Consider the following 25,000-nt stretch of genomic DNA (forward strand, 5'->3'; position numbering starts at 1 on the left):
CAAATGACATTGAGAGATCATCCACAAATAATGTTGAGAGAACATCCTGGGGAATGGCTTAGGATATCCCATTAATTGCTAGTGCAAAAAGGGTTACACTCAGCAAAAGATAGAGGAATATTACCTTCACTAAGGGAAGGTAATTCTTCCACTTTCAGCCGAGAATAGGCCAAGGTCTCCTATCCTCCCCCACGTATTCCTCCAGAGGGCCTAGCCCTAGAGGAATCTGTGGGAGACACAAAAGGTAGAAGAGTACTGGAGAAAAAGAGCTATAGAGATTCATCGACCTCCGTTTTAAGCGTTACCAGTGACAATATTGAAGAATCCCTGTTAATTTTCTTTTCTTCTTAGGAAACTTAACCCACTCCAAAGAAGCCCCAACACTGCACTCGTCAAAAAGGGATTAAAACAATCAGTCATGATCTCTGGAAAATAAACAGAGATGGAGGGGATCACCAGCAAGTTTAGACATAAACCCGTACCACCTATTAGTTTTACCCTGGACACAACCACATGTCAACACTATTCCTCATTTTAATTAAAAAGCGAAAATAAAATATTAAAGAAGGCAAGATTGAGAGAGAGCTAGAATACATTTGTACTGCTTGCAGTTAAATTCAAAAGTGAGTCCCTCATTGTCTTTCGGGTGGTAGAGCTTATCCATCATCTGCCTGTAGTTATGATTGATTGATTGATTTGGAGTTCTCTGACATCCTGACATCGAAGGTCATTGACGCCAATATCGTTTATTATAAATAAAGATTACAACAACACTCAATTAAAACCAGTAAAGTAAATATGTTATAAAAGTTTAGCATTAAGAAGACCTGCTTCCGATATAAATTTTAAAATGTCACTATCATTGTACAACACATTATGTCCAAGGATCTTGGCAAGGATGAACCTGCCATCTTCACCCGGAGCCTCTTAACAGATATCTATTTCTTTCTGTGCTATAAGTGGGGAATTCAGTCAACACAGTCTCACAGTCAAGGGTATTAAACAGTTGTCACAATATGGTTGGTGTTGGCCAGCCAGCAGGAACTCATGTGTCATCCGAGTGACCAATGCAGAAACGAGAAAGAGATGTCTCCCATTTTCGGGGCATCCCATTATATCTCCAAGGGGATATAACAATCGCAATTTCTCTCATCTTATTTTCTGTTAAACTATCCCAATGCTGTTCCCAATTGTTATAAGTAAAATTCTTCATTGCTGGTAAAACATCATTACAAAAAATGGGATACCTTCTAGGTAGCAACTTTGCTGCAGCACTCTTTGCCAGTGAATCTGCCTCTTCATTTCCAGAAACACCTACGTGGGCCAGAATCCAACAAAATAGAACTGTTATACCTTTCAGGCCAATGATTAAAAGCTACTCTAAAATCCTTAAAACTAAAGGGTTACTAGAATTAAAAGCTTCTAAAGCTTGAAGGACACTTCATGAATCACTAAAGATGGTAAAATTTTAACGCTATTTTCTCAATAGCGGTTAGTATGCCATATAATTCAGCAGTAAATATGGAATATATTGGAGGAAGTGCTCCTCTACAGTTAAAAGAACTACTAAATACTCCAAATCCAAGGCCAGTATAAGATTTGGAGCCATCAGTCTATATAAAAGTGGAATCCTTATGTTCCTCAAAATGTTCCATAAAAAGACACCTAGTTTCTAAGTCAGTCATATTTTTCTTAACACCAAAAAGATATCTCTGGTAATTTCCACGGAGGGGTTGATGATATCTTAAATGGAAGCACCTTACCTCTAATTATATCAACCCCGTTTAATAATTGTTTTACCCAAAAGCCATAAGGTTGAGGAGATTTTGGGTGCAACTCAAAGTATGTTAAGTGCCTTACAAGGCTTGCAGTCTGAAAGGCTAGAGTTGGGGAGTCTTTGTACCCTAAACCAATACCGAATAATGAAACACATTCGGTAATGGTCTAGAGGCAACTCTCCGACATCAACAAGGAGACTTGGGATAGGTGAGGTTCTAAACGCTCCTGTGGACAATCTAATACCAGCATGATGTATTGAATTTAATATCTTTAACCGGCTTGGGGTGGCTGAGGAGTATATTTCATACCCATAACTAATTTTGGAAAAAATTAAGGCCTTGTATAATTTTAAAATAGTTATACGGTCTGCCTCTCATGATGTATAGGACAATACTTTTAAAAGATTCAGAGCCTCAAGACATTTAGATTTAAATGCCTTTAAGTATGGGACTCAGGTCAACCTACAATCGAAAATCAATCCTAAAAATTTAGCTTCACCTACACATGGGTTCCGTTGTCCTTTCATGTATATATCCAGGTCTAGATGTAATCCCCAGATATGACAGAAATGGAAAATAGTAGTTTTGCTTGTTGAAAACTTAAAACCCATTCATATCAGCCCACTGAATAATTGTATCAACTGCAAATTGTAGTTTTCTCTCAACCATTGCCATTCTTCCTCCAGCAAATGATATAGAGAGATTATCCAAAAATACTGTAGAGAGGATATCTTTGGGAATGACTGAGGATATCCCATTAATTGCAAGTGCGAATAGAGTCACACTCAGCACACTACCCTGAGGAACTCCTTCTTCCTAACATTTACTCTCTGATAGTTTCCCCTCCCTCTCACTTGGAAAACTCTATGTGAAAGAAATGACAGAATAAATAGTGGTAGCTCTCCTCTTAAACCCAATTCATGAATGGTTTTAAGTATACCATATCTCCATGCAGTATCATATGCCTTTTCAAGATAAAAAAAGACTGTTACATGGTGCTGTTTGGAAGCAAAGGCTTCACAAATAGACGACTCAAGTCGTATCAACACATCAGTTGTTGAGTGTATTTTCCTGAATCCACACTGAATAGTGATAAAATACCCTTCTTTTCAAGGTACCACATCAGCCTTGCGTTGACCATCTTCTCCATGATCTTACATAAGCAAGATGTCAATGCAATAGGTCTATAGCTTGCTGCTAAAAACTTATCCTTACCCAGTTTTAAAAAGGCTAAAATAATGGCTAGTTTCCAAACACTTGGATAAATATGATCATGCCAATATTCTATTTTTAATGCTTAAAATAAATAACTTTGTATTAAAATGTACATGTTTAATCATTGCATATGGAATTCCATCGGGTCCAAGGCCTGTATCAGTAGACGTAGCAAGTGCAGAATCAAATTCTCTTTCAGTAAAAGGAGAATTGTATGACTATTCGTTTCTTGTTGCGAAATTTAAAATCTTTCTTTTCTTCAATGCTCCTATAGTGGGGACCAGGAGCTACTTCACACTTGCATGATACATTTGAAAAATGATCAGCCAGAGCACTGCTAACTTCAGTTGCTCCAGTTATATACCTACCATTTACCCTTAACACTGGTGCTGGGTTTGGGGTGAATTTGCCTGCTATCTGTTTCACTTTCCTCCACACAGTGAAGTTGCTGTTCTACTGTTAACACAGCTTTTAGATGTAGCTGGGTGTGCTTCCCCACAATGTATGCAATTTGGATTTTCTATGCATACTCCATGACTACAGTATTTTGTCCACAGTTGGCACAAACAACTGGATTATTATTTAGTTTTTCTTTGCACTTCTGGCTTAAATGGCCATACATTTGGCATTGATAACATTGCAATGGTGAAGGGATATATGGTTTCACCTTCAAAAATAGCCAACCAGCTTTAATAACATTTGGTAATCTACATGAATCAAATATTATAATCAAAGTAGCAAGAGGACTACATTGTTCTCCAACTCTCTTTCTCATTCTACTTTTACTACTCCTTGACTCTTCAGTTCATCCTCAATTTATTTTTCCTCTATGTCCAGCAATTCTGGAGCATATATCACACCTCTACTCTGGTTGAAAGTGGGGTGCGAAATGCATTTGACACTATGACCATCTAATGTTGTGAGTGTCTCTATCAAGAGACTTCTATTTCCCTGGGAAGAATTTTTGGCTGCCCTCCACATTTAACAACTATTTTCCTGTTAGCTTTAAAAACATTTACATGTTCATGTCTTGCCTTTTCAAATTCCATAATGAAAAAAAGGTCTCATTCACTACTTCATAGTGACCAGGTAATACTTCTACTTTTCTATATTTTTCTGTACTGTCATCATTTTTTTCTCTCTCTCTCTCTCTCTCTCTCTCTCTCTCTCTCTCTCTCTCTCTCTCTCTCTCTCACTAGTGTTTTCTTATCATTCTTCACATGACATGAGTAAGGTTCTAATATTACGATATTAGATCCCGAGTTGGAGCTGTCTGTACTGAGGTCCATGTTTGTATTTTCCTGGTCATCAACAGAGGGTTTTTTTTTTTTTTTTTTTTTTTTTTTTTTAAAGAGCAAGCTGGGTTATCCACCTCTTATCGGAGGATGTCAGTCCTCCTATCCCATGTGGCCCAACACGAGAAGAGGCTTCATCGGGGACCAGTCCTTTATTAGAGAGGGGCTGCCTCTCTTAAGGTGGGCGTACACTGGTCAGTGGGGTTGGTTAGCCTCTCCCACTGGCGACTCCAATGCCTTGCGTCCCCCATTACCCGCAAATATGGGTAACTTAAAGTTGGATCACTGGAGCCCGACTCTTAACAGCCTCGGTCTGTACCCAATGGGGTCTGCCATAGGGTGATGGCGTCTAAATTGGCACAGGTTGAGAAGGAATGCCATCCATCCAACACTGTGCCAAATCAAAAGAAGCAGCCAAAGTATAATCGAACATGCAAAAGTCGTCAACAAGTTCAAGCCCAAAAGGAAGAGATGGGAGAATAAAAGAAATAACCAAAAAGGAAAAGAGAAAGTGCTGACTGATGTAGTTGAGAAAGTGCTGACTGATTTAGCTGGATCAACAGTTGGGCACTGAGGTCCAGTGGGAAAGTAGTTCCCACTATTCATTAGAGCCCAGCTGCTAATCCCTAAGCCCCCCATCCTCATCAAGGCTTCAGCATCTGGGGGGTCACTTTCAGAGAGTAATACTATCTCCTCTTGGGGGGGGGGGGGGCGTTCCTAAGGTACTGCCTCACTCATTGTTACAGGAAATTCAGAAGCTTATTAGCTGAAGTCTTTTTTTTTTTTATATATAGGCTCTTGAGCTACTTCGTAACTTTCTGATTTCCTTCCAAACTATTGCTTCTACCTGCAGGTGAACCCACTTTATCATCAACTAGGTTGCTTTCTTCATATTCATTGTTGTGTATCATTAGGAATTTCCAATTCATTTCCTTTACCATCTCTACTCTCAAATTTCTCCTTTTTCATCATCTGAGAATTTAAAATCATCTTCATCATATTGCCAATGGAATCATCGTAATAAAAATATTTGTTTCCAGTATGAACATTGGCTGATGCCGATGGTTGGGGTTCTAAGTCGAGTCATGATCATCAACCACTGCCTTTCCTTTACTCATTTTTCATTATTTCTCCAATATTTTCTGACTACAGTATTTCTTTCTGTTATCCTTGCACAGCTTTTATGTCCAATCTCAGGTAATTATTTTTCTCTGAGTTTTACATGAAAATTAATCAATAGGATAAAAATAGGTACCATCTGGCAACTTTCAAGGACAACTTTGACAAATAAAAGCACTGCATGTTTGGGGTAACTGAATTATGTCATATGATGTCTAGTTGTCTTCACATCCTACCTCTTCTGGCCATTTGACAATAAAGGAAAACATATATAAAATGGTTGAATATTATGTGAAATTCATTTAAAATGAAGAACAGGATATGATTTCATGATTATTTTATATAATGGATACGTGCATAAGAGTATTTTTTAGCTATTTATAGGTTACAAAGAGCTTTAATACTTTACGTCTGGCACCAGCACACTGGAGAGTTACAAAAAACATAGAATAAGAGAAAATACACGTTTGCACCCTAAACCAAGCAAGCCACTTCCCTTAAAGAACATTGGTTAATATTCTTAAAGAAATGGTATCAGCTCCAAACCTAATTCAAGATAATGTATGCACTGAAGTGCTACACAAATATATGGGGATGTTTTTAATGGAAGACTAGAGAGGTATTGGATCCTTTGACTGGCCAGACAGTAATGCATTGGATCCCTCTCTCTGGTCACGGATTATTTTCTCTTTGCCTACACTTACACAGAATAGTCTAGCCTATTCTTTACATATTCTCGTCTTTCCTCATACACCTGACAACAATGAGATACTTTACACTTCTTCACCCAAGGGGTTAATTACTGAACTGCAATTTGCTCAGTGTACTTTCCTCTTCTAGGAGAAGGACACTCCAAAATTAAACCATTGTTCTCTAGTCTTGGGTAGTGCCATAGCCTCTGTACCATGGTCTTCCACTGCCTTGGGTTGGATTTCTCTTGCTTGAGGGTACACTCGGGCACACTATTCTATCTTACTATTATTTTCTTTCCTCCTCTTCTTTTTTTTTTTAAATAGTGTGTTGGGCAGGCTTAATAGAAGGGCCATGGATGCCTGGTGATTTATCAAGAGGTTGTCTTTTCCTTTTTCTGATTCTTATTCTTCTCAAAACCATCCTTACTGTCCTCCCTTAAGTTGAAGTGGCTATCCTGGAGGGTATTTAGCCTTGCATGGTGTATCGGCTCCTCCATGTTGACCAGTTTTTCTGACATTTTACTGTAGTCTATGGGTATCATCAATCACTTTATTTATAATTCTGTACATATTGTTTTTGTTATAATTCTTGTTAATCTAGTTTTTAAGTAGGATGTCTCTTTTTTTTATTTCTATTAATTCTTATGCTGTCTGGAGACATTGAGCGAAATCCGGGACCAGTACGTCCTAGATTTCGTCAATGTCGTCTTCTGTATTGCAATATTCGTGGTCTTCATGCAAATATCCAAGACCTTACAGTTGCGTCCAGACAGTATGATATTCTTTTGTGCTCAGAAACTTTGATTTCTAATATGAGGCACTCATCTGAGCTCCTTATAACTGGTTTTAAGACGCCAATAATGATGAAACGTGATGCCATAAATGAAAGCTACTCACAGGTCTGGTAATTGCTTTGACCTCGTATACACTGACTCCCCTGGCGTTATAACTAGTAAGGTTGGTTCTCCAGTCGGGACATCTGATCATGCCTTGATTTCATTAGTAGTGAAGACTGAGCAGCCTGTCCCTGATATATATATCATACTCTTGTAAAATTTATATGAAATCCCAGGCAGACTGGAATGGGAATTTGCATGATCTTTTGTGCTTGAATTGGTCACAATTATATACTAGTGTAGATCCTGTTGTCCCTTTGAATGAGAATCTAGTCAACATAATTGATAGGCGTATCCCTTCTCGTGTGCTAAGGTACCGAGTAAAGGACAAACCATGGTTCAATGATGATTGTAGACGTGCTTATTTGGAGAAGCAGGAGGCCTATCACCTTTGGAAGGGTAACAGATCAGATTTGACCTGGAACAACTATACTCAGCTCCGAGCTTTTGCTCAGAGTACAATTCAACCATAAAAGAAACCCTTTCTGGTACAACTCAGGAACATAAATGGTGGTCTATCTGTACTCTTTGGTGTAGATGCAACAGTTCCTCCTTTACTTAAACCAGATGGCTCAGTCACTCACTGTCCAAAGGAAATGGCAACCCTTTTGGCTGATGTTTTTGAGAGTAAACAGAGTAATGAAAAACTTGAACTTCCTCATTCATGTTTAACTGAGGCTAAACTAACTAGTTTATCTTTTCGATCTCGTAAGATTAATGCATTGTTGATGGACCTTGATGCTTATGGAGGTGTAGACCCAAATGGTATTTTTCCTTTGTTTTTTATAAAGACAGCAGATTTCTTAGCTCCAAAGTTATCTGTTATTTTGCGCAAGTTAGCAAGAAGAGGAGCTTTTAGCACTTGTTGGAGAATTGGTAATATTAGTCCTCTATTTAAATGTGTTTGTGGTAGCTCAAGTCCCACTGATTACCGCCCAATTTCCATAACTCCCATATTAACTAAAGTTTTTGAACGTATTGTGGCAAAACGTCTTGATAGGTTTGCTGAAGGTAATCATCTACTCCCTAGTTTGCAATTTGGTTTTTGTAAAGGCCTTGGAGCATGTGATGCCCTTCTTACAATCTCCAATGCTGTACAGAAATCCCTTGATTGTGGTCAGGAAGTTCGTATGATTGGCCTTGATTTTAGTGCTGCCTTTGACATTGTAGGGAGTAGGTGGGTCGTTTCTCAGCATTATTATTGATTTTTTGAGTAATAGATCTCAAAGAGTTGTTGTTGATGGGCACCATAGTGAGTATAAAAATGTGATATCCCGTGTTCCACAGGGTAGTGTTCTTGGCCCATTACTTTTCATACTATATACACATGACATGTGGTTTGGCCTAGAAAACAAGCTTGTTGCATATGCTGATGATTCTACTCTATTTGCAACAATTCCATCCCCTGAATGTAGATCTGGGGTTGGTGAATCCCTTAATAGAGATTTAGCTAAAATTAGTACATGGTGCAAATTATGGGGTATGAAGTTGAATCCTAATAAAACTCAAAGTATGATTGTAAGTAGGTCAAGGACAGTGGCTCCTCAACAACCGGATCTCAGTATTGATAATGTTTCTTTAAATTTGTATGACTCTTTTAAAATTTTAGGTGTGATTCTCGACAGCAAATTTACTTTTGAGAAACACATTAGGTCTGTGTCTTCTTCAATTGCACAAAAACTTGGCTTATTGAGAAAGTCTTACAAAATTTTTGGTGATCAATCTATTCTGAAGAAGTGTTTTAATTTTTTCATTCTACCTTGTTTTGAGTATTGTTCTCCTGCCTGGTGTTCAGCTGCTGATTCTTATCTTAATTTATTGGACAGAAACTTACGGTCTATTAAATTTCTTATTGCTGATCTAGATATTAATCTTTGGCACCATCGTTCAATTACTTCATTATGCATGTTGCATAAGATTTTTCATAACTCTGACCATCCTTTATATTCAGATCTCCCTGGACAATTCTATCCTGTTCGTAATACTAGGCAGGCAGTTAATTCTAATAGCCAGGCCTTCTCCATCATGAGGCTCAATACTACACAGTATTCTAGAAGCTTTATTCCAGCTGTTAATCGGGTAGTTAAATCAGTAGAACTTCAAAAGTTCAAAGTTGGAGCAAATGTTTTTATGTTGACCAGGTTATATATGACATATCTGTTTTTGATGTTGTTAATAGTATATATAGCCTAGGACATATCTGTTTTGACGCTGTTACTGTTTTTAGAATGATATATTGTTAATTTATTCTCATTTATTTATTTCCTTATTTCCTTTCCTCACTGGGCTATTTACCATGTTGGAGCCCTTGGGCTTATAGCATCTTGCTTTTCCAACTAGGGTTGTAGCTTGGCTAATAATAATAATAATAATAATAACAATAATAATAATAATAATAATGCTGACCTATATAGGGTTCTTGAATACCATCCTTAAAAACAAGTTCTTGAATACTATTATATTTACCTGTGATGCAAAGTAAGCTGCTCTAGCTCCATCATGGCCATCAAAAACACCATACAAGTAGGTGTTATTCTCACGATCAAGGCAAAAGTGTATGCTGCGATCTTCAAACTCATGTTCTGAGCATGGTGTCCCATCTTCCCGGTACATTTGGTTTGCTGACATTCCTACACCTGAAAAATAACAAATAAAAAGTTTTTCAAACTATTCTTATATTCTATCTTCATACAGTGGTAACTTGGTACTGAATATGAGTTTAAAACATTCCAAGACCAAGATCACAACCCGAAATGCTTGTAAAACAAAACAATCTTTCCAATAATAAATAAGGTTAATTCACTCTATGCATTCCACACAATCATAATAACACATACACACTTATTTATAAAGATTTGTAATGTCATTTAAAAGAGAAATTATAGCCATAACATTATAAACGACTACAAATTAATCATTCACAATATTGACAAATTAACTCGCACTTTAGTTTTGAAGAGACTTGTTGCTGACATTTGGAAGACAGAAGAGGAGGAGGAGGAGGAAAGGGTTACTGCTTAAAGGGGGATTTTCCCTCCATGGGACTGATTGATTGATTTTGTATTTTCTTGAATCCTGACATCAAAGGTCATTGACACCTGTATCATTTGTTAGAAACAAATTATTAGGGGAAATTCAATTTAAAATAAAAAAGCAAATAGTTCTGTATAAAATCTAATTAGCTTTCAGAAACTTGCTTCTGAAATATAGCTAAAAATACCATTAGTATTGTAAGACACATCATCCCCAAGATACCTATTTCTCAAGTACCCACGAACAGTCATTGCAATATAGTTTATGTTGACTGATTATCAAAAATAACTTGTGTCTAATGCAAAGCCAACAAACCACAGTCTTCCACTTTTGGGGCATCATGTTATACCTCCAAGGATATATATTGATTGATTGATTGAAAGTTTTCTGGCATCCTGACATCTACGGTCATTGATGCCGACAGCATTTATTATATATGAAAAATGAAATTCAATTAAAACCATAAAAGTTAAGATGTCATTAAAATAATTTTCAGAAGACCTGCTTCTGAAATAAATTTTAAAATGCCGCTCGCATAGTAGGACACATCATGTCCAAGAATCTTGGCAAGGATGAACATGCCATCCTCACCTCGAGCCTCAAACAGATATCTATTTCTTAGGTTATCATAATTAGGGCATTCAGTCAACAAATGCCTCACTGTTAAAGGTACTTAACAGTCCTCGGAATACGGTTGGTGTTGGCCCTTCAGCAGAAACTCGTGTGTCAACCGAGTGTGACCAATACGGAGACATTTTCAGGGTATCATGTTATACCTCCAAGGTGAAGTGACATTTGTTACTTCCCTCATTTTATTGCCATCTAGACTATCCCAGTGCTGTTGCCATTTATTACAAACCAATTTCTTGATGTAAGGTAGGAAGTCATTACAGAGAATGGGATACCTCCTTGGTAGCAACTCAGATGCCGCATTATTCGCCAGTATATCTGCCTTCTCATTCCCTGACACACCTACATGTGCTGGTACCCAACAAAATCGAACTGTTATACCTCTCTGTCCAATAATAAAAAGCCATTCTAAAATCTTTAAAACTAGAGGGTTACTGGAGCTTGAAGAACACTCCTTGCATCACTAAATATTGTAAGATTACCCTCCTTTTCCAAAGCTATTTTCTCAATAGTGGTTAGTATGCTATACAGTTTGGCAGTAAATATGGAAGCTGTAGAGGAAGTGCACCTCTACAATTAAAATCATTACAATGTACTCCAAATCCAACGCCAGCATCAGATTTAGAGCCATCAGTATATATAAGAGTAGATCGCCTATGTTCTGCAACATATTCCAAAAAAAGAGACCTGGATTCTAAGTCAGTCATATTCTTCTTAACTTCAAGAAAGTATTTACAAAAAGATACGTCAGGTAATTTCCATTGATGCGTTGATGATACCTTGAATGGAAGCACCTTAATTCTAATTATATCCAGATTGTTTAATAATTGTTTCACCTGAAACCCATAAGGTTGAGGATATTTTGAGTGCAACTCAAAGTATGTTGAGTGCCTTAAAAGGCATGCAGTCTGAAAGGCTAAAGAATTAGGGAGTCTGCAATCTAAACCAATACCGAATAATAAAGGACATTCTGTAAAGGTCTAGAAGTAACTCCCCAGCATCAACAAGGAGACTTGTAATAAGTGAGGTTCTAAACGCTCCTGTGGACAATCTAATACCAGCATGATGTATAGAATCTAATATTTTTTAACTGGCTTGGGGTGGCTCAGGAGTAAATTTTGCATCCAAACTAATTTTGGATAAAATCAAGGCCTTGTATAATCTTAAAATAGTATTGCGGTCTGCCCCCCCATGATGTATAGGACAATACTTTTAAAAGATTCAGAGCCTCATGACATTTTCCTTTTAATGCTTTTAAGTGAGAAACCTATGGAAGCCTACAATCAAATATCAACCCTAAAAATTTAGCTTCACTTGCACGTGGGATCCGTTGACCTTTGATGTATATATCAGGGTCTGGATATACTCCCCGGATACGACAGAAATGGACAATTGTAGTTTTATTTAACGAGAACCTAAATCCATTCATATCGGCCCATAGGATAATTTTGTCAATAGAGAGTTGTATTTTTATCTCAACCATTACCATTCTAGTTCCAGAAAATGATATGGAGAGATCATCCACAAATAATGTTGCGAGAACATCCCGGGGAATGACTGAGGATATCCCATTAAATGCTAGAGCAAAAATGGTTACACTCAGCACACTACCCTGAGGAACTCGTTCTTCCTGGCATTTACTCTCTGATAGAGCTTCCCCAACTCTCACTTGGAAAACTCTATGTGCAAGAAATGACGGAATAAATTGAGGTAGCTCTCCTCTTAATCCAAACTCATGGATTCTTTTAAGTTTACCATATCTACATGTGGTATCATATGCCTTTTCAAGATAAAAAAAAGACTGTCACATGATGCTGTTTGGAAGCAAAGGCTTCACAAATGGAGGACTAAAGTTGTAACAGCACGTAAGTCATTCAGTGCATTTTTCTGCATCCACATTGAATGGGTGAAAAATACCCTTTTTTCAAGGTACCACATCAGTCTTACATTGACCATCTTCTCCATGATTTTGCATAAACAAGATGTCAATGCAATTGGCCTATAATTTGCTGATAAAAACTTGTCCGTACCGGGTTTTAAAAAGGCTAAAATAATGGCTACTTCCCAAACACTTGGATAACTATGATCATGCCATATTCTATCAAAAATGCTTAAAATAAATAACTTTGTATTAAAAGGTATGTGTTTAATCATTGCATATGGAATTCCATCGGGTCCAGGGGCTGTATTGTTACACGTAGCAAGTGCAGATTCAAATTCTCTTTCAGTAAAAGGAAAATTGTATGACTTGCTTTCTTGTTGCAAAATTTAAAACTTTCTTTTCTTCAATGCTCCTATACTGGTGACCAGGAGCTGCTTCACACTTGCACGATACATTTGAAAAATGGTCAGCCAGGGCATTGCTAACTTCGGTTGCTCCAGTCATATAGTGGCCATTTACCTTTAACACTGGTGGTGGGTTTGGGGTGAATTTGCCTGCTATCTTTTTGACTTTCCTCCACAGAGATGAAGTTGGTGTTCTACTGTTAATGGAGGAAATAAATGACATCCAAGACTGGCGCCTAGCTTCTCTCATGGCATTACGGAACTGTGCTCTACATTTCTCGTATATGACTAAATTCTCCTCAGTACAGCGCATGCGCAATCGAGTTAAAGACGTTCTTGTGGCTCTGTGCAGGGCAGTTAGTTCTGATGACCACCAGGGGACTAGTCGTCGTCTGAATATCCCTGTTGTTTTGGGAATGGAATTGATTCCTGCTGTGTGAAGAGTTCCATTAAGTAAGTCTATGGCATCATCAACACTTTCAAACTGTTCTGCATTTCCTTCAATTTCACTTAGCTCCCGAAATCTATCACAGTCTACCTTATCAAGATTCCATCGAGGCAATCTCTGTTAAGGTGGACCATTGTTGGTGTTTATAATAATTGGTACATGATCACTAATATGCCAATCATCTGATGTTCTCCAATTAAAATCAAGAAGACAGTTAGAGCTTGCAACTAATAGGTCAATGCAGGACAAGGTACCTGTCTGAACATGAAAGTGTGTAGGCTCTCCTGTATTAAGGAGTCCTACATCTTCATTCTCCAAAATTGATGATATAATATTACCCCTTGGGTTTGCCAAAACATCACCCCATAAAGGATGTCTATTATTAAGATCTAATAAAAAAAAAGGTTGTGGGAGTTGTTTAATCACCTCTACTATATTATCATGTGAGATGTTATCATTTGCAGGTAAGTAAAGAGAACAGATTGTGTATTTTCTCCCCATATCAATCTGTACAACCACTGCCTGCAAGTGGGTACAGATAGACAAAGATATTTGGGGAACATCTCGATGGACATATATAAGACTTCCCCCATGGCTCCCTGCTCACTGATCATATGGTGTCCTATAGTTAACATACTCTCAAAGACAAGGAGTATTAGCATCAAGCTTGCTTTCTTGTAGACTACAGTTATAGGAGAGTGCTCACGTATGAGGAGCTTAAGTTGTTCATATTTCCCCTTTAAATCCTGGTAATTCCATTGCAGATTGGAAGAAAATACTATGGTTTATTTTTTGGAAGACCCCTTAGATGAAGTCTTCCCACTGACAATATTTGATCTAAAAATATTTCACGGTGGTATCTCTAGAGAGGATCTATATTAAGTGGGTTTTGTGTTCGTCTTTTTCTTTGTATCCTTTTGATCTAATTGTTGAGGAGGATGGTGGACCTCTACTTGAATTTCTGATTTGTTCAATTCCCCTACCAGTTGATCAGAAACATCAGCAGACAAGGCATCATATTTATTTGAAGTCGTGACTTTAATGTTTCTTATGGTAGGAGGCGAGAGAGATGGAGGTCTCTCTCTTTTTTGATTAAAAAGTTCCGATCTGTCAGGTTTTTGCACCTTCCCCACTACAGGTTCACCAGGTAAATTGGTTTCGAGTGGAACCTTAATCAGATCAGGCAAGGACAGGGCCTGAGAGAGGTTTGTACTATTGTTTTGAATAGGAGTAGATGGATTTTGAATATCCTTTAGATCTCTAAGTATCTGTTTTGATTTTCCTACAATTTCTGGATATAAATTTTCATTGGGACTTTCAACCTCTTTAACTACTTTTATGCGTTTATTTATGTTAGAATTAGGGATAAAGTTTTCATCTGTGTGCTTTGGTAAGTTTTTCTTCAGAACCATTGAAAAGGGTTGCCCTGGTCTTATCTGTTTTTCAAGAGCTCTTTTACGAGCCTCTTTAAACGTAACCCTTTCCATGGTCCTAATAGCCTGAATTTCTTTTTCAAAAATAAACTTAATGCAGCTTTTAGATGTAGCTCGGTGTGCTTCCCCACAATGTATGCAATTTGGATTTTCTATGCATCCACCATGATTATTTTTTCCACAGTTGGCACAAACACCTGGCTTATTATTTAGTTTTTCCTTGCATTTCTGGCTTAAAAGGCCATACATTTGACAATGATAACATCGTAATGGTGAAGGGATGTATAGTTTCACCTTCAAAGATAGCCAACCAGCTTTAATAACATTTGGTAATCTGCTTTGATCAAATGTTACAATCAAAGTAGTAAGAGGAATATGTTGTTCTCCAACTCTCTTTCACATACTTTTACTACTCCTTGACTTTTCAGTTCATCCTCAATTTCTTTTTCATCTATATCCAGCAATTCTGGAGCATATATCAAACCTCTACTCTGGTTGAAAGTAGGGTGCGAAACGCATTTTACACTATGACCATCCAATGTTGTAAGTGTTTTTAGCCTTTCACCTTGTAATGGGGATAGTGTCTCTATCAAGAGACTTCCATTTCCTTGGGGTATAATTTTTGGCTGCCCTCCACATAAAGTGACTATTTCCCTGTTAGCTTTGAAAACATTTAAACGCTCATTTCTTCCGTTTTCGAATTCTAAGTTAAAAAAACATTTTCATAATTCACTACTTCATAGTGACCATGTAATACTTCTACTTTTCTATATCTTTCTGTACTGTCATCATTTCTCACTCTCTCTCTCTTCATCTCTAGTGTTTTCTTATCATTTTTTCCATAACGCATATAAGGTTCCAACGTTACAATATTAGAACCCGAGTTGGAGCTGTCTGTACTGAGGTCCATGTTTGTATTTTCCAGGTCATCAACAGAGGGTGGGTTTTTTGGTATGAGCAAGCCGGGTTATCCACCTCTTATCGGAAGATGTCAGTCCTCCTATCCCATGTGGCCCAACACGAGAAGAGGCTTCAGCGGGGACCAGTCCTCTATTAGAGTGGGGGTGCCTCTCTTTAGGTGGGCGTACACTGTTCAGTGGGGGTAGTTAGTCCCTCCCACCAGCGACTTCATTGCGTGGCGTCACCCATTACCACAAATATGAGTGACTTATAACTGGATCACTGGAGCCTGACTCTTAACAGGCTTGGTCTGCACCCAATGGGGTCTGCCAGAGGTTGATGGCATCTAAATTGACACAGGTTGAGATGGAATGCCGTCCATCCCACACTGTGTCAAATCCAAAGTAGCAGCCAAAGTATAATCGAACATGCCAAAGTCGTCAACAATAACAAGCCCAAAAGCAAGAGATGGGAGAAAAAAAAAGAAATAACCAAAAGTAAAAGAGAAAGTGCTGACTGATTTAGTTGGATAGACAGCTGAGCACCGAGGTCCAGTGGTAAAGTAGTTTGTTCATTAGAGCCCAGCTGCTAATCCCTAAGGCCCCCATCCTTATCAAGGCTTGAGCATCTGGGGAGCCTCCAAGGAGAAATAACACATTTTATTTCTCTCGTCTTCTTTCTGTCTAGGGTATTCCAATGCTGTTGCCAAATAATATAAAACAACTTCTTTACACATGGTAAAAAAATAATTACAAATTAGTGCATATCTTCTTGGCAGCAATTCAGCTGCAGCTTAATTTGACCCTCTATCTGCCTACTCATTTCCAGGCACACCTACTAAAATTGGTTAAAGGGTTACTGGAATCAAAAACTTCTAAAGCTCATAGGACACTTCTTGCATTACAAAAATCTGTAAAATTGCCCTCGTCCTTCAGCGCTATTTTTTCATTAGCAGTCAATATATCATATACAGTAGTTCAGCAATAAATATAGAGGATACTATGAGAAATGTACCTCTACAATTCAAAGCACTGCTATACTGTATACAGTGAACCCTCGTTTATCGCGGTAGATAGGTTCCAGACCCGGCCGCGATAGGTGAAAATCCGCGAAGTAGTGACACCATATTTACCTATTTATTTACCATGTATATTCAGACTTTTAAAACCTTCCCTTGTACGTAGTACTGTTAACAAACTACCCTTTAATGTACAGAACACTTAATGCATGTACTAACGTACCCTAAACTAAAACAGGCACAAATATTAAGGGCGACTTTATATCATGCTTTTCCTAAACACGCCAAAAAGCATGATAGAAAATGGCAACCAATGTTTTGTTTACGTTTATCTCTGATTATAATGAAGAAACAAACGCATTTACACATCTGTGTATAGGTTAGTTTCTGCATCGATTATATTGATTATTCAGTACAGTATGTTGATTTGGTTATTACTAATATTTTACTTAATTTTTCTTAGGACTTCCAAATGAAATGTTTTTCTTTATGACGCCGCCTGAAACGACGGCGTCATAAAGTACGCTCAGTAAACAAACTAAGGAATTTAACGCGCATGATGAGAGTGATAAATAATGATATTACAGTAAAAGCTTTAATAAAATATGTTATTACAAATATTATTTACCGTATCTATATAAAATCGTACATACGTAGCAAAGCAGGAAAACAATCTACGAGAGAGAGAGAGAGAGAGAGAGAGGAGAGAGAGAGAGAGAGAGAGAGAGAGAGAGAGAGAGAGAGAGAGAGAGAGAGTTGTTTTACATACGTAAATGTAAATTTTAAACAAACAAAAAAATAGCCCCATTTCATATAAAATAGATTACAAATATTTTACTTTATCATATTACATTAGTCTGTATAAAACTGTAAAGTTCAGTACAGTATGTTGTTGTTAGAGTCGTGGCGATGAAATTCTCACGAAACAAAAACATGCCATTTGAGTACAACAGCTGATTCTCTCTCTCTCTCTCTCTCTCTCTCTCTCTCTCTCTCTCTCTCTCTCTCTCTCTCTCTCTCTCTCTCTCTCTTCGTGTTATACAATACTTACATTTAGATGAAGAAACTAAAATTAGTTTTCTTAGTGTCAATTAAATACGAAACGAAATAATTAGGCCGAGTCTACATCCATTTCAATCATAGCTAAAAATACGGCATCCGATTTCATCAGCAAACCACTATTTTTTGGGGAATATCATTTTATTCTAGAAAATTGCCACTCTTTAAATAGTTAATTGCACATTAAGAAAGCGTGTACTTTTGTTTTTAAATTTTGGGTGTGTTTTAAAAATCAAGTATTGTTGACTTCTTTTTTTTTTTACTTTTGGCTGTGATTAGATCAGCTGTCATCTAGCTGCCACTCTTGAGTGTGTACGAATACACTAACAAAGTATCATTTATACCATTTCTTAACTTATTCAAACCGTCTACAGTATACAGTTGATATTACATAAGCACCAATGTGTTATAACCTATCAATTTTTTTTTGTTTATTACATTTAAACCCCCCTCTCTCTCTCTCTCTCTCTCTCTCTCTCTCTCTCTCTCTCTCTCTCTCTCTCTCTCTCTCTCTCTCTCTCTGTGGGCTACTTTTCACTACCTCCCATTCCTTACCTCTCTCTATCTCTCTAACAAATGATATCTTTGTTGCTCCTCAAAGTTTCATTTATATTGAAAATCAATCATGATTCAATTTTCCTTACTTTCTCCAATCTCGCACCATCGGTCACATCGCGGTATTTTCGATATTTCTGGAAAATCCGCGATATATGTATATACATGGGTTATGAAAAAAATCCGCGAAGTGGTGAATCCGCGATGGTCGAACCGCGAAGTAGCGAGGGTTCACTGTATTCCAAATCCAAAGCCAGCACTGGATATGGATTCCTCAGTAAAAAATAAAAGTTAATTTCCTAGTTCCTTCAACATGATCTATAAAAAAGAAAATACTGGGATGCTAAATCAGTTGATAGTTTATTGCTAAAAACTTATCTCTACTGGGTTTTAAAAATTTTAGAAAAACACATAGTTCCCGAAAAATTGGATAAATATAATTAAGCCATATTCTGTTAATATGCTTAAAATAAATAATTTAGTAATAAAGGACACATGTTTAATCACTGCATATGAAGTTCCATCAAGTCCAGGGGTTGTATCATTGCAAGTAGCCAATTCAGAACCGAATTCCCTTTTGGTAAAAGGAGAAATATAAGATTCAAGCTTTACTGTTGTAAAATATAACAGTTTTTGTTCTTCAATACTTCTATACTGATGATCAGAAGCTTCTTCACACTTGCATGATAAATTGGAAAAAAATTATCAGCCAAAGCATTGCTAACTGCAGTTGCTCCAGTCACATACTGGCCACTAAGGGATTGATCACTGTTTGAATAATCCTGATGTTTTGGGAATTTAATTAACTCCTGCTGCATGACGAGTTCCATTCATTAAGTTTATAGCATCATCTACATAAAATAACTATTCCATCTTGTATGGTTTGAGTATGACTCTTGCCAGTGAACAAACTTGAATGCATAAGATCATTGATTAATTTTAAGTTTTAACATTGACCATCTTCTCCATGATTTTGCATAAACAAGATGTCAATGTAATTGGCCTATAATTTGCTGCTAAAAACTTGTCCGTACCGGGTTTTAAAAAGGCTAAAATAATGGCTACTTCCCAAACACTTGGATAACTATGATCATGCCATATTCTATCAAAAATGCTTAAAATAAATAACTTTGTATTAAAAGGTATGTGTTTAATCATTGCATATGGAATTCCATCGGGTCCAGGGGCTGTATTGTTACACGTAGCAAGTGCAGATTCAAATTCTCTTTCAGTAAAAGGAAAATTGTATGACTTGCTTTCTTGTTGCAAAATTTAAAACTTTCTTTTCTTCAATGCTCCTATACTGGTGACCAGGAGCTGCTTCACACTTGCACGATACATTTGAAAAATGGTCAGCCAGGGCATTGCTAACTTCGGTTGCTCCAGTCATATAGTGGCCATTTACCTTTAACACTGGTGGTGGGTTTGGGGTGAATTTGCCTGCTATCTTTTTGACTTTCCTCCACAGAGATGAAGTTGGTGTTCTACTGTTAATGGAGGAAATAAATGACATCCAAGACTGGCGCCTAGCTTCTCTCATGGCATTACGGAACTGTGCTCTACATTTCTCGTATATGACTAAATTCTCCTCAGTACAGCGCATGCGCAATCGAGTTAAAGACGTTCTTGTGGCTCTGTGCAGGGCAGTTAGTTCTGATGACCACCAGGGGACTAGTCGTCGTCTGAATATCCCTGTTGTTTTGGGAATGGAATTGATTCCTGCTGTGTGAAGAGTTCCATTAAGTAAGTCTATGGCATCATCAACACTTTCAAACTGTTCTGCATTTCCTTCAATTTCACTTAGCTCCCAAAATCTATCACAGTCTACCTTATCAAGATTCCATCGAGGCAATCTCTGTTAAGGTGGACCATTGTTGGTGTTTATAATAATTGGTACATGATCACTAATATGCCAATCATCTGATGTTCTCCAATTAAAATCAAGAAGACAGTTAGAGCTTGCAACTAATAGGTCAATGCAGGACAAGGTACCTGTCTGAACATGAAAGTGTGTAGGCTCTCCTGTATTAAGGAGTCCTACATCTTCATTCTCCAAAATTGATGATATAATATTACCCCTTGGGTTTGCCAAAACATCACCCCATACAGGATGTCTATTATTAAGATCTCCTAATAAAAAAAAAAGGTTGTGGGAGTTGTTTAATCACCTCTACTATATTATCGTGTGAGATGTTATCATTTGCAGGTAAGTAAAGAGAACAGATTGTGTATTTTCTCCCCATATCAATCTGTACAACCACTGCCTGCAAGTGGGTACAGATAGACAAAGATATTTGGGGAACATCTCGATGGACATATATAAGACTTCCCCCATGGCTCCCTGCTCACTGATCATATGGTGTCCTATAGTTAACATACTCTCAAAGACAAGGAGTATTAGCATCAAGCTTGCTTTCTTGTAGACTACAGTTATAGGAGAGTGCTCACGTATGAGGAGCTTAAGTTGTTCATATTTCCCCTTTAAATCCTGGTAATTCCATTGCAGATTGGAAGAAAATACTATGGTTTATTTTTTGGAAGACCCCTTAGATGAAGTCTTCTCATTGACAATATTTGATCTAAAAATATTTCACGGTGGTATCTCTAGAGAGGATCTATATTAAGTGGGTTTTGTGTTCGTCTTTTTCTTTGTATCCTTTTGATCTAATTGTTGAGGAGGATGGTGGACCTCTACTTGAATTTCTGATTTGTTCAATTCCCCTACCAGTTGATCAGAAACATCAGCAGACAAGGCATCATATTTATTTGAAGTCGTGACTTTAATGTTTCTTATGGTAGGAGGCGAGAGAGATGGAGGTCTCTCTCTTTTTTGATTAAAAAGTTCCGATCTGTCAGGTTTTTGCACCTTCCCCACTACAGGTTCACCAGGTAAATTGGTTTCGAGTGGAACCTTAATCAGATCAGGCAAGGACAGGGCCTGAGAGAGGTTTGTACTATTATTTTGAATAGGAGTAGATGGATTTTGAATATCCTTTAGATCTCTAAGTATCTGTTTTGATTTTCCTACAATTTCTGGATATAAATTTTCATTGGGACTTTCAACCTCTTTAACTATTTTTATGCGTTTATTTATGTTAGAATTAGGGATAAAGTTTTCATCTGTGTGCTTTGGTAAGTTTTTCTTCAGAACCATTGAAAAGGGTTGCCCTGGTCTTATCTGTTTTTCAAGAGCTCTTTTACGAGCCTCTTTAAAACGTAACCCTTTCCATGGTCCTAATAGCCTGAATTTCTTTTTCAAAAATAAACTTAATGCAGCTTTTAGATGTAGCTCGGTGTGCTTCCCCACAATGCATGCAATTTGGATTTTCTATGCATCCACCATGATTATTTTTTCCACAGTTGGCACAAACACCTGGCTTATTATTTAGTTTTTCCTTGCATTTCTGGCTTAAAAGGCCATACATTTGACAATAACAACATCGTAATGGTGAAGGGATGTATAGTTTCACCTTTAAAGATAGCCAACCAGCTTTAATAACATTTGGTAATCTGCTTTGATCAAATGTTACAATCAAAGTAGTAAGAGGAATATGTTGTTCTCCAACTCTCTTTCACATACTTTTACTACTCCTTGACTTTTCAGTTCATCCTCAATTTCTTTTTCATCTATATCCAGCAATTCTGGAGCATATATCAAACCTCTACTCTGGTTGAAAGTAGGGTGCGAAACGCATTTTACACTATGACCATCCAATGTTGTAAGTGTTTTTAGCCTTTCACCTTGTAATGGGGATAGTGTCTCTATCAAGAGACTTCCATTTCCTTGGGGTATAATTTTTGGCTGCCCTCCACATAAAGTGACTATTTCCCTGTTAGCTTTGAAAACATTTAAACGCTCATTTCTTCCGTTTTCGAATTCTAAGTTAAAAAACATTTTCATAATTCACTACTTCATAGTGACCATGTAATACTTCTACTTTTCTATATCTTTCTGTACTGTCATCATTTCTCACTCTCTCTCTCTTCATCTCTAGTGTTTTCTTATCATTTTTTCCATAACGCATATAAGGTTCCAACGTTACAATATTAGAACCCGAGTTGGAGCTGTCTGTACTGAGGTCCATGTTTGTATTTTCCAGGTCATCAACAGAGGGTGGGTTTTTTGGTATGAGCAAGCCGGGTTATCCACCTCTTATCGGAGGATGTCAGTCCTCCTATCCCATGTGGCCCAACACGAGAAGAGGCTTCAGCGGGGACCAGTCCTCTATTAGAGTGGGGGTGCCTCTCTTTAGGTGGGCGTACACTGTTCAGTGGGGGTAGTTAGTCCCTCCCACCATCGACTTCATTGCGTGGCGTCACCCATTACCACAAATATGAGTGACTTAAAACTGGATCACTGGAGCCTGACTCTTAACAGGCTTGGTCTGCACCCAATGGGGTCTGCCAGAGGTTGATGGCATCTAAATTGACACAGGTTGAGATGGAATGCCGTCCATCCCACACTGTGTCAAATCCAAAGTAGCAGCCAAAGTATAATCGAACATGCCAAAGTCGTCAACAATAACAAGCCCAAAAGCAAGAGATGGGAGAAAAAAAAGAAATAACCAAAAGTAAAAGAGAAAGTGCTGACTGATTTAGTTGGATAGACAGCTGAGCACCGAGGTCCAGTGGGAAAGTAGTTTGTTCATTAGAGCCCAGCTGCTAATCCCTAAGGCCCCCATCCTTATCAAGGCTTGAGCATCTGGGGAGCCTCAAAGGAGAAATAACACATTTTATTTCTCTCGTCTTCTTTCTGTCTAGGGTATTCCAATGCTGTTGCCAAATAATATAAAACAACTTCTTTACACATGGTAAAAAAATAATTACAAATTAGTGCATATCTTCTTGGCAGCAATTCAGCTGCAGCTTAATTTGACCCTCTATCTGCCTACTCATTTCCAGGCACACCTACTAAAATTGGTTAAAGGGTTACTGGAATCAAAAACTTCTAAAGCTCATAGGACACTTCTTGCATTACAAAAATCTGTAAAATTGCCCTCGTCCTTCAGCGCTATTTTTTCATTAGCAGTCAGTATATCATTTACAGTAGTTCAGCAATAAATATAGAGGATACTATGAGAAATGTACCTCTACAATTCAAAGCACTGCTATACTGTATACAGTGAACCCTCGTTTATCGCGGTAGATAGGTTCCAGACCCGGCCGCGATAGGTGAAAATCCGCGAAGTAGTGACACCATATTTACCTATTTATTTAACATGTATATTCAGACTTTTAAAACCTTCCCTTGTACGTAGTACTGTTAACAAACTACCCTTTAATGTACAGAACACTTAATGCATGTACTAACGTACCCTAAACTAAAACAGGCACAAATATTAAGGGCGACTTTATATCATGCTTTTCCTAAACACGCCAAAAAGCATGATAGAAAATGGCAACCAATGTTTTGTTTACGTTTATCTCTGATTATAATGAAGAAACAAACGCATTTACACATCTGTGTATAGGTTAGTTTCTGCATCGATTATATTGATTATTCAGTACAGTATGTTGATTTGGTTATTACTAATGTTTTACTTAATTTTTCTTTAGGACTTCCAAATGAAATGTTTTTCTTTATGACGCCGCCTGAAACGATGGCGTCATAAAGTACGCTCAGTAAACAAACTAAGGAATTTAACGCGCATGATGAGAGTGATAAATAATGATATTACAGTAAAAGCTTTAATAAAATATGTTATTACAAATATTATTTACCGTATCTATATAAAATCATACATACGTAGCAAAGCAGGAAAACAATCTACGAGAGAGAGAGAGAGAGAGAGAGAGAGAGAGAGAGAGAGAGAGAGAGAGAGAGAGAGAGAGAGAGAGAGTTGTTTTACATACGTAAATGTAAATTTTAAACAAACAAAAAAATAGCCCATTTCATATAATATAGATTACAAATATTTTACTTTATCATATTACAGTAGTCTGTATAATACTGTAAAGTTCAGTAAAGTATGTTGTTGTTAGAGTCGTGGCGATGAAATTCTCACGAAACAAAAACACGCCATTGAGTACAACAGCTGATTCTCTCTCTCTCTCTCTCTCTCTCTCATCTCTCTCTCCTCTCTCTCTCTCTCTCGTCTCTCTCTCTCTCTCTCTCTCTCTCTTCGAGTTATACAATACTTACATTTAGATGAAGAAACTAAAATTAGTTTTCTTAGTGTCAATTAAATACGAAACGAAATAATTAGGCCGAGTCTACATCCATTTCAATCATAGCTAAAAATACGGCATCCGATTTCATCAGCAAACCACTATTTTTTGGTAAATATCATTTTATTCTAGAAAATTGCCACTCTTTAAATAGTTAATTGCACATTAAGAAAGCGTGTACTTTGGTTTTTAATTTCGGGTGTGTTTTAAAAAATCGAGTATTGTTGACTTCTTTTTGTTTTTACTTTTGGCTGTGATTAGATCAGCTGTCATCTAGCTGCCGCTCTTGAGTGTGTACGAATACACTAAGAAAGTATCATTTATACCATTTCTTAACTTATTCAAACCATCTACAGTATACAGTTGATATTACATAAGCACCAATGTGTTATAACCTATCAATTTTTTTTTGTTTATTACATTTAAACCCCCCTCTCTCTCTCTCTCTCTCTCTCTCTCTCTCTCTCTCTCTCTC

At 37.4% G+C, this 25,000-nt stretch overlaps 1 protein-coding gene across 5 annotated transcripts in view; it reads right to left on the bottom strand.

Moving 5' to 3' along the window:
* LOC137620760 (TGF-beta-activated kinase 1 and MAP3K7-binding protein 1-like) overlaps window positions 1-25,000 on the bottom strand; it is an 827,205-nt gene that overhangs the window by 687,896 nt on the left and 114,309 nt on the right. For all 5 annotated transcript variants that reach the window (XM_068351167.1, XM_068351165.1, XM_068351166.1 and 2 more), the window contains one exon: window positions 9,462-9,631. In XM_068351167.1, the coding sequence (XP_068207268.1) occupies window positions 9,462-9,631 (170 nt within the window). The remainder of the gene's footprint in view (window positions 1-9,461; window positions 9,632-25,000) is intronic.

The sequence above is a fragment of the Palaemon carinicauda genome, chromosome 27 (assembly GCF_036898095.1).
Source record: "Palaemon carinicauda isolate YSFRI2023 chromosome 27, ASM3689809v2, whole genome shotgun sequence".
NCBI classification, from domain to species: domain Eukaryota; kingdom Metazoa; phylum Arthropoda; class Malacostraca; order Decapoda; family Palaemonidae; genus Palaemon; species Palaemon carinicauda.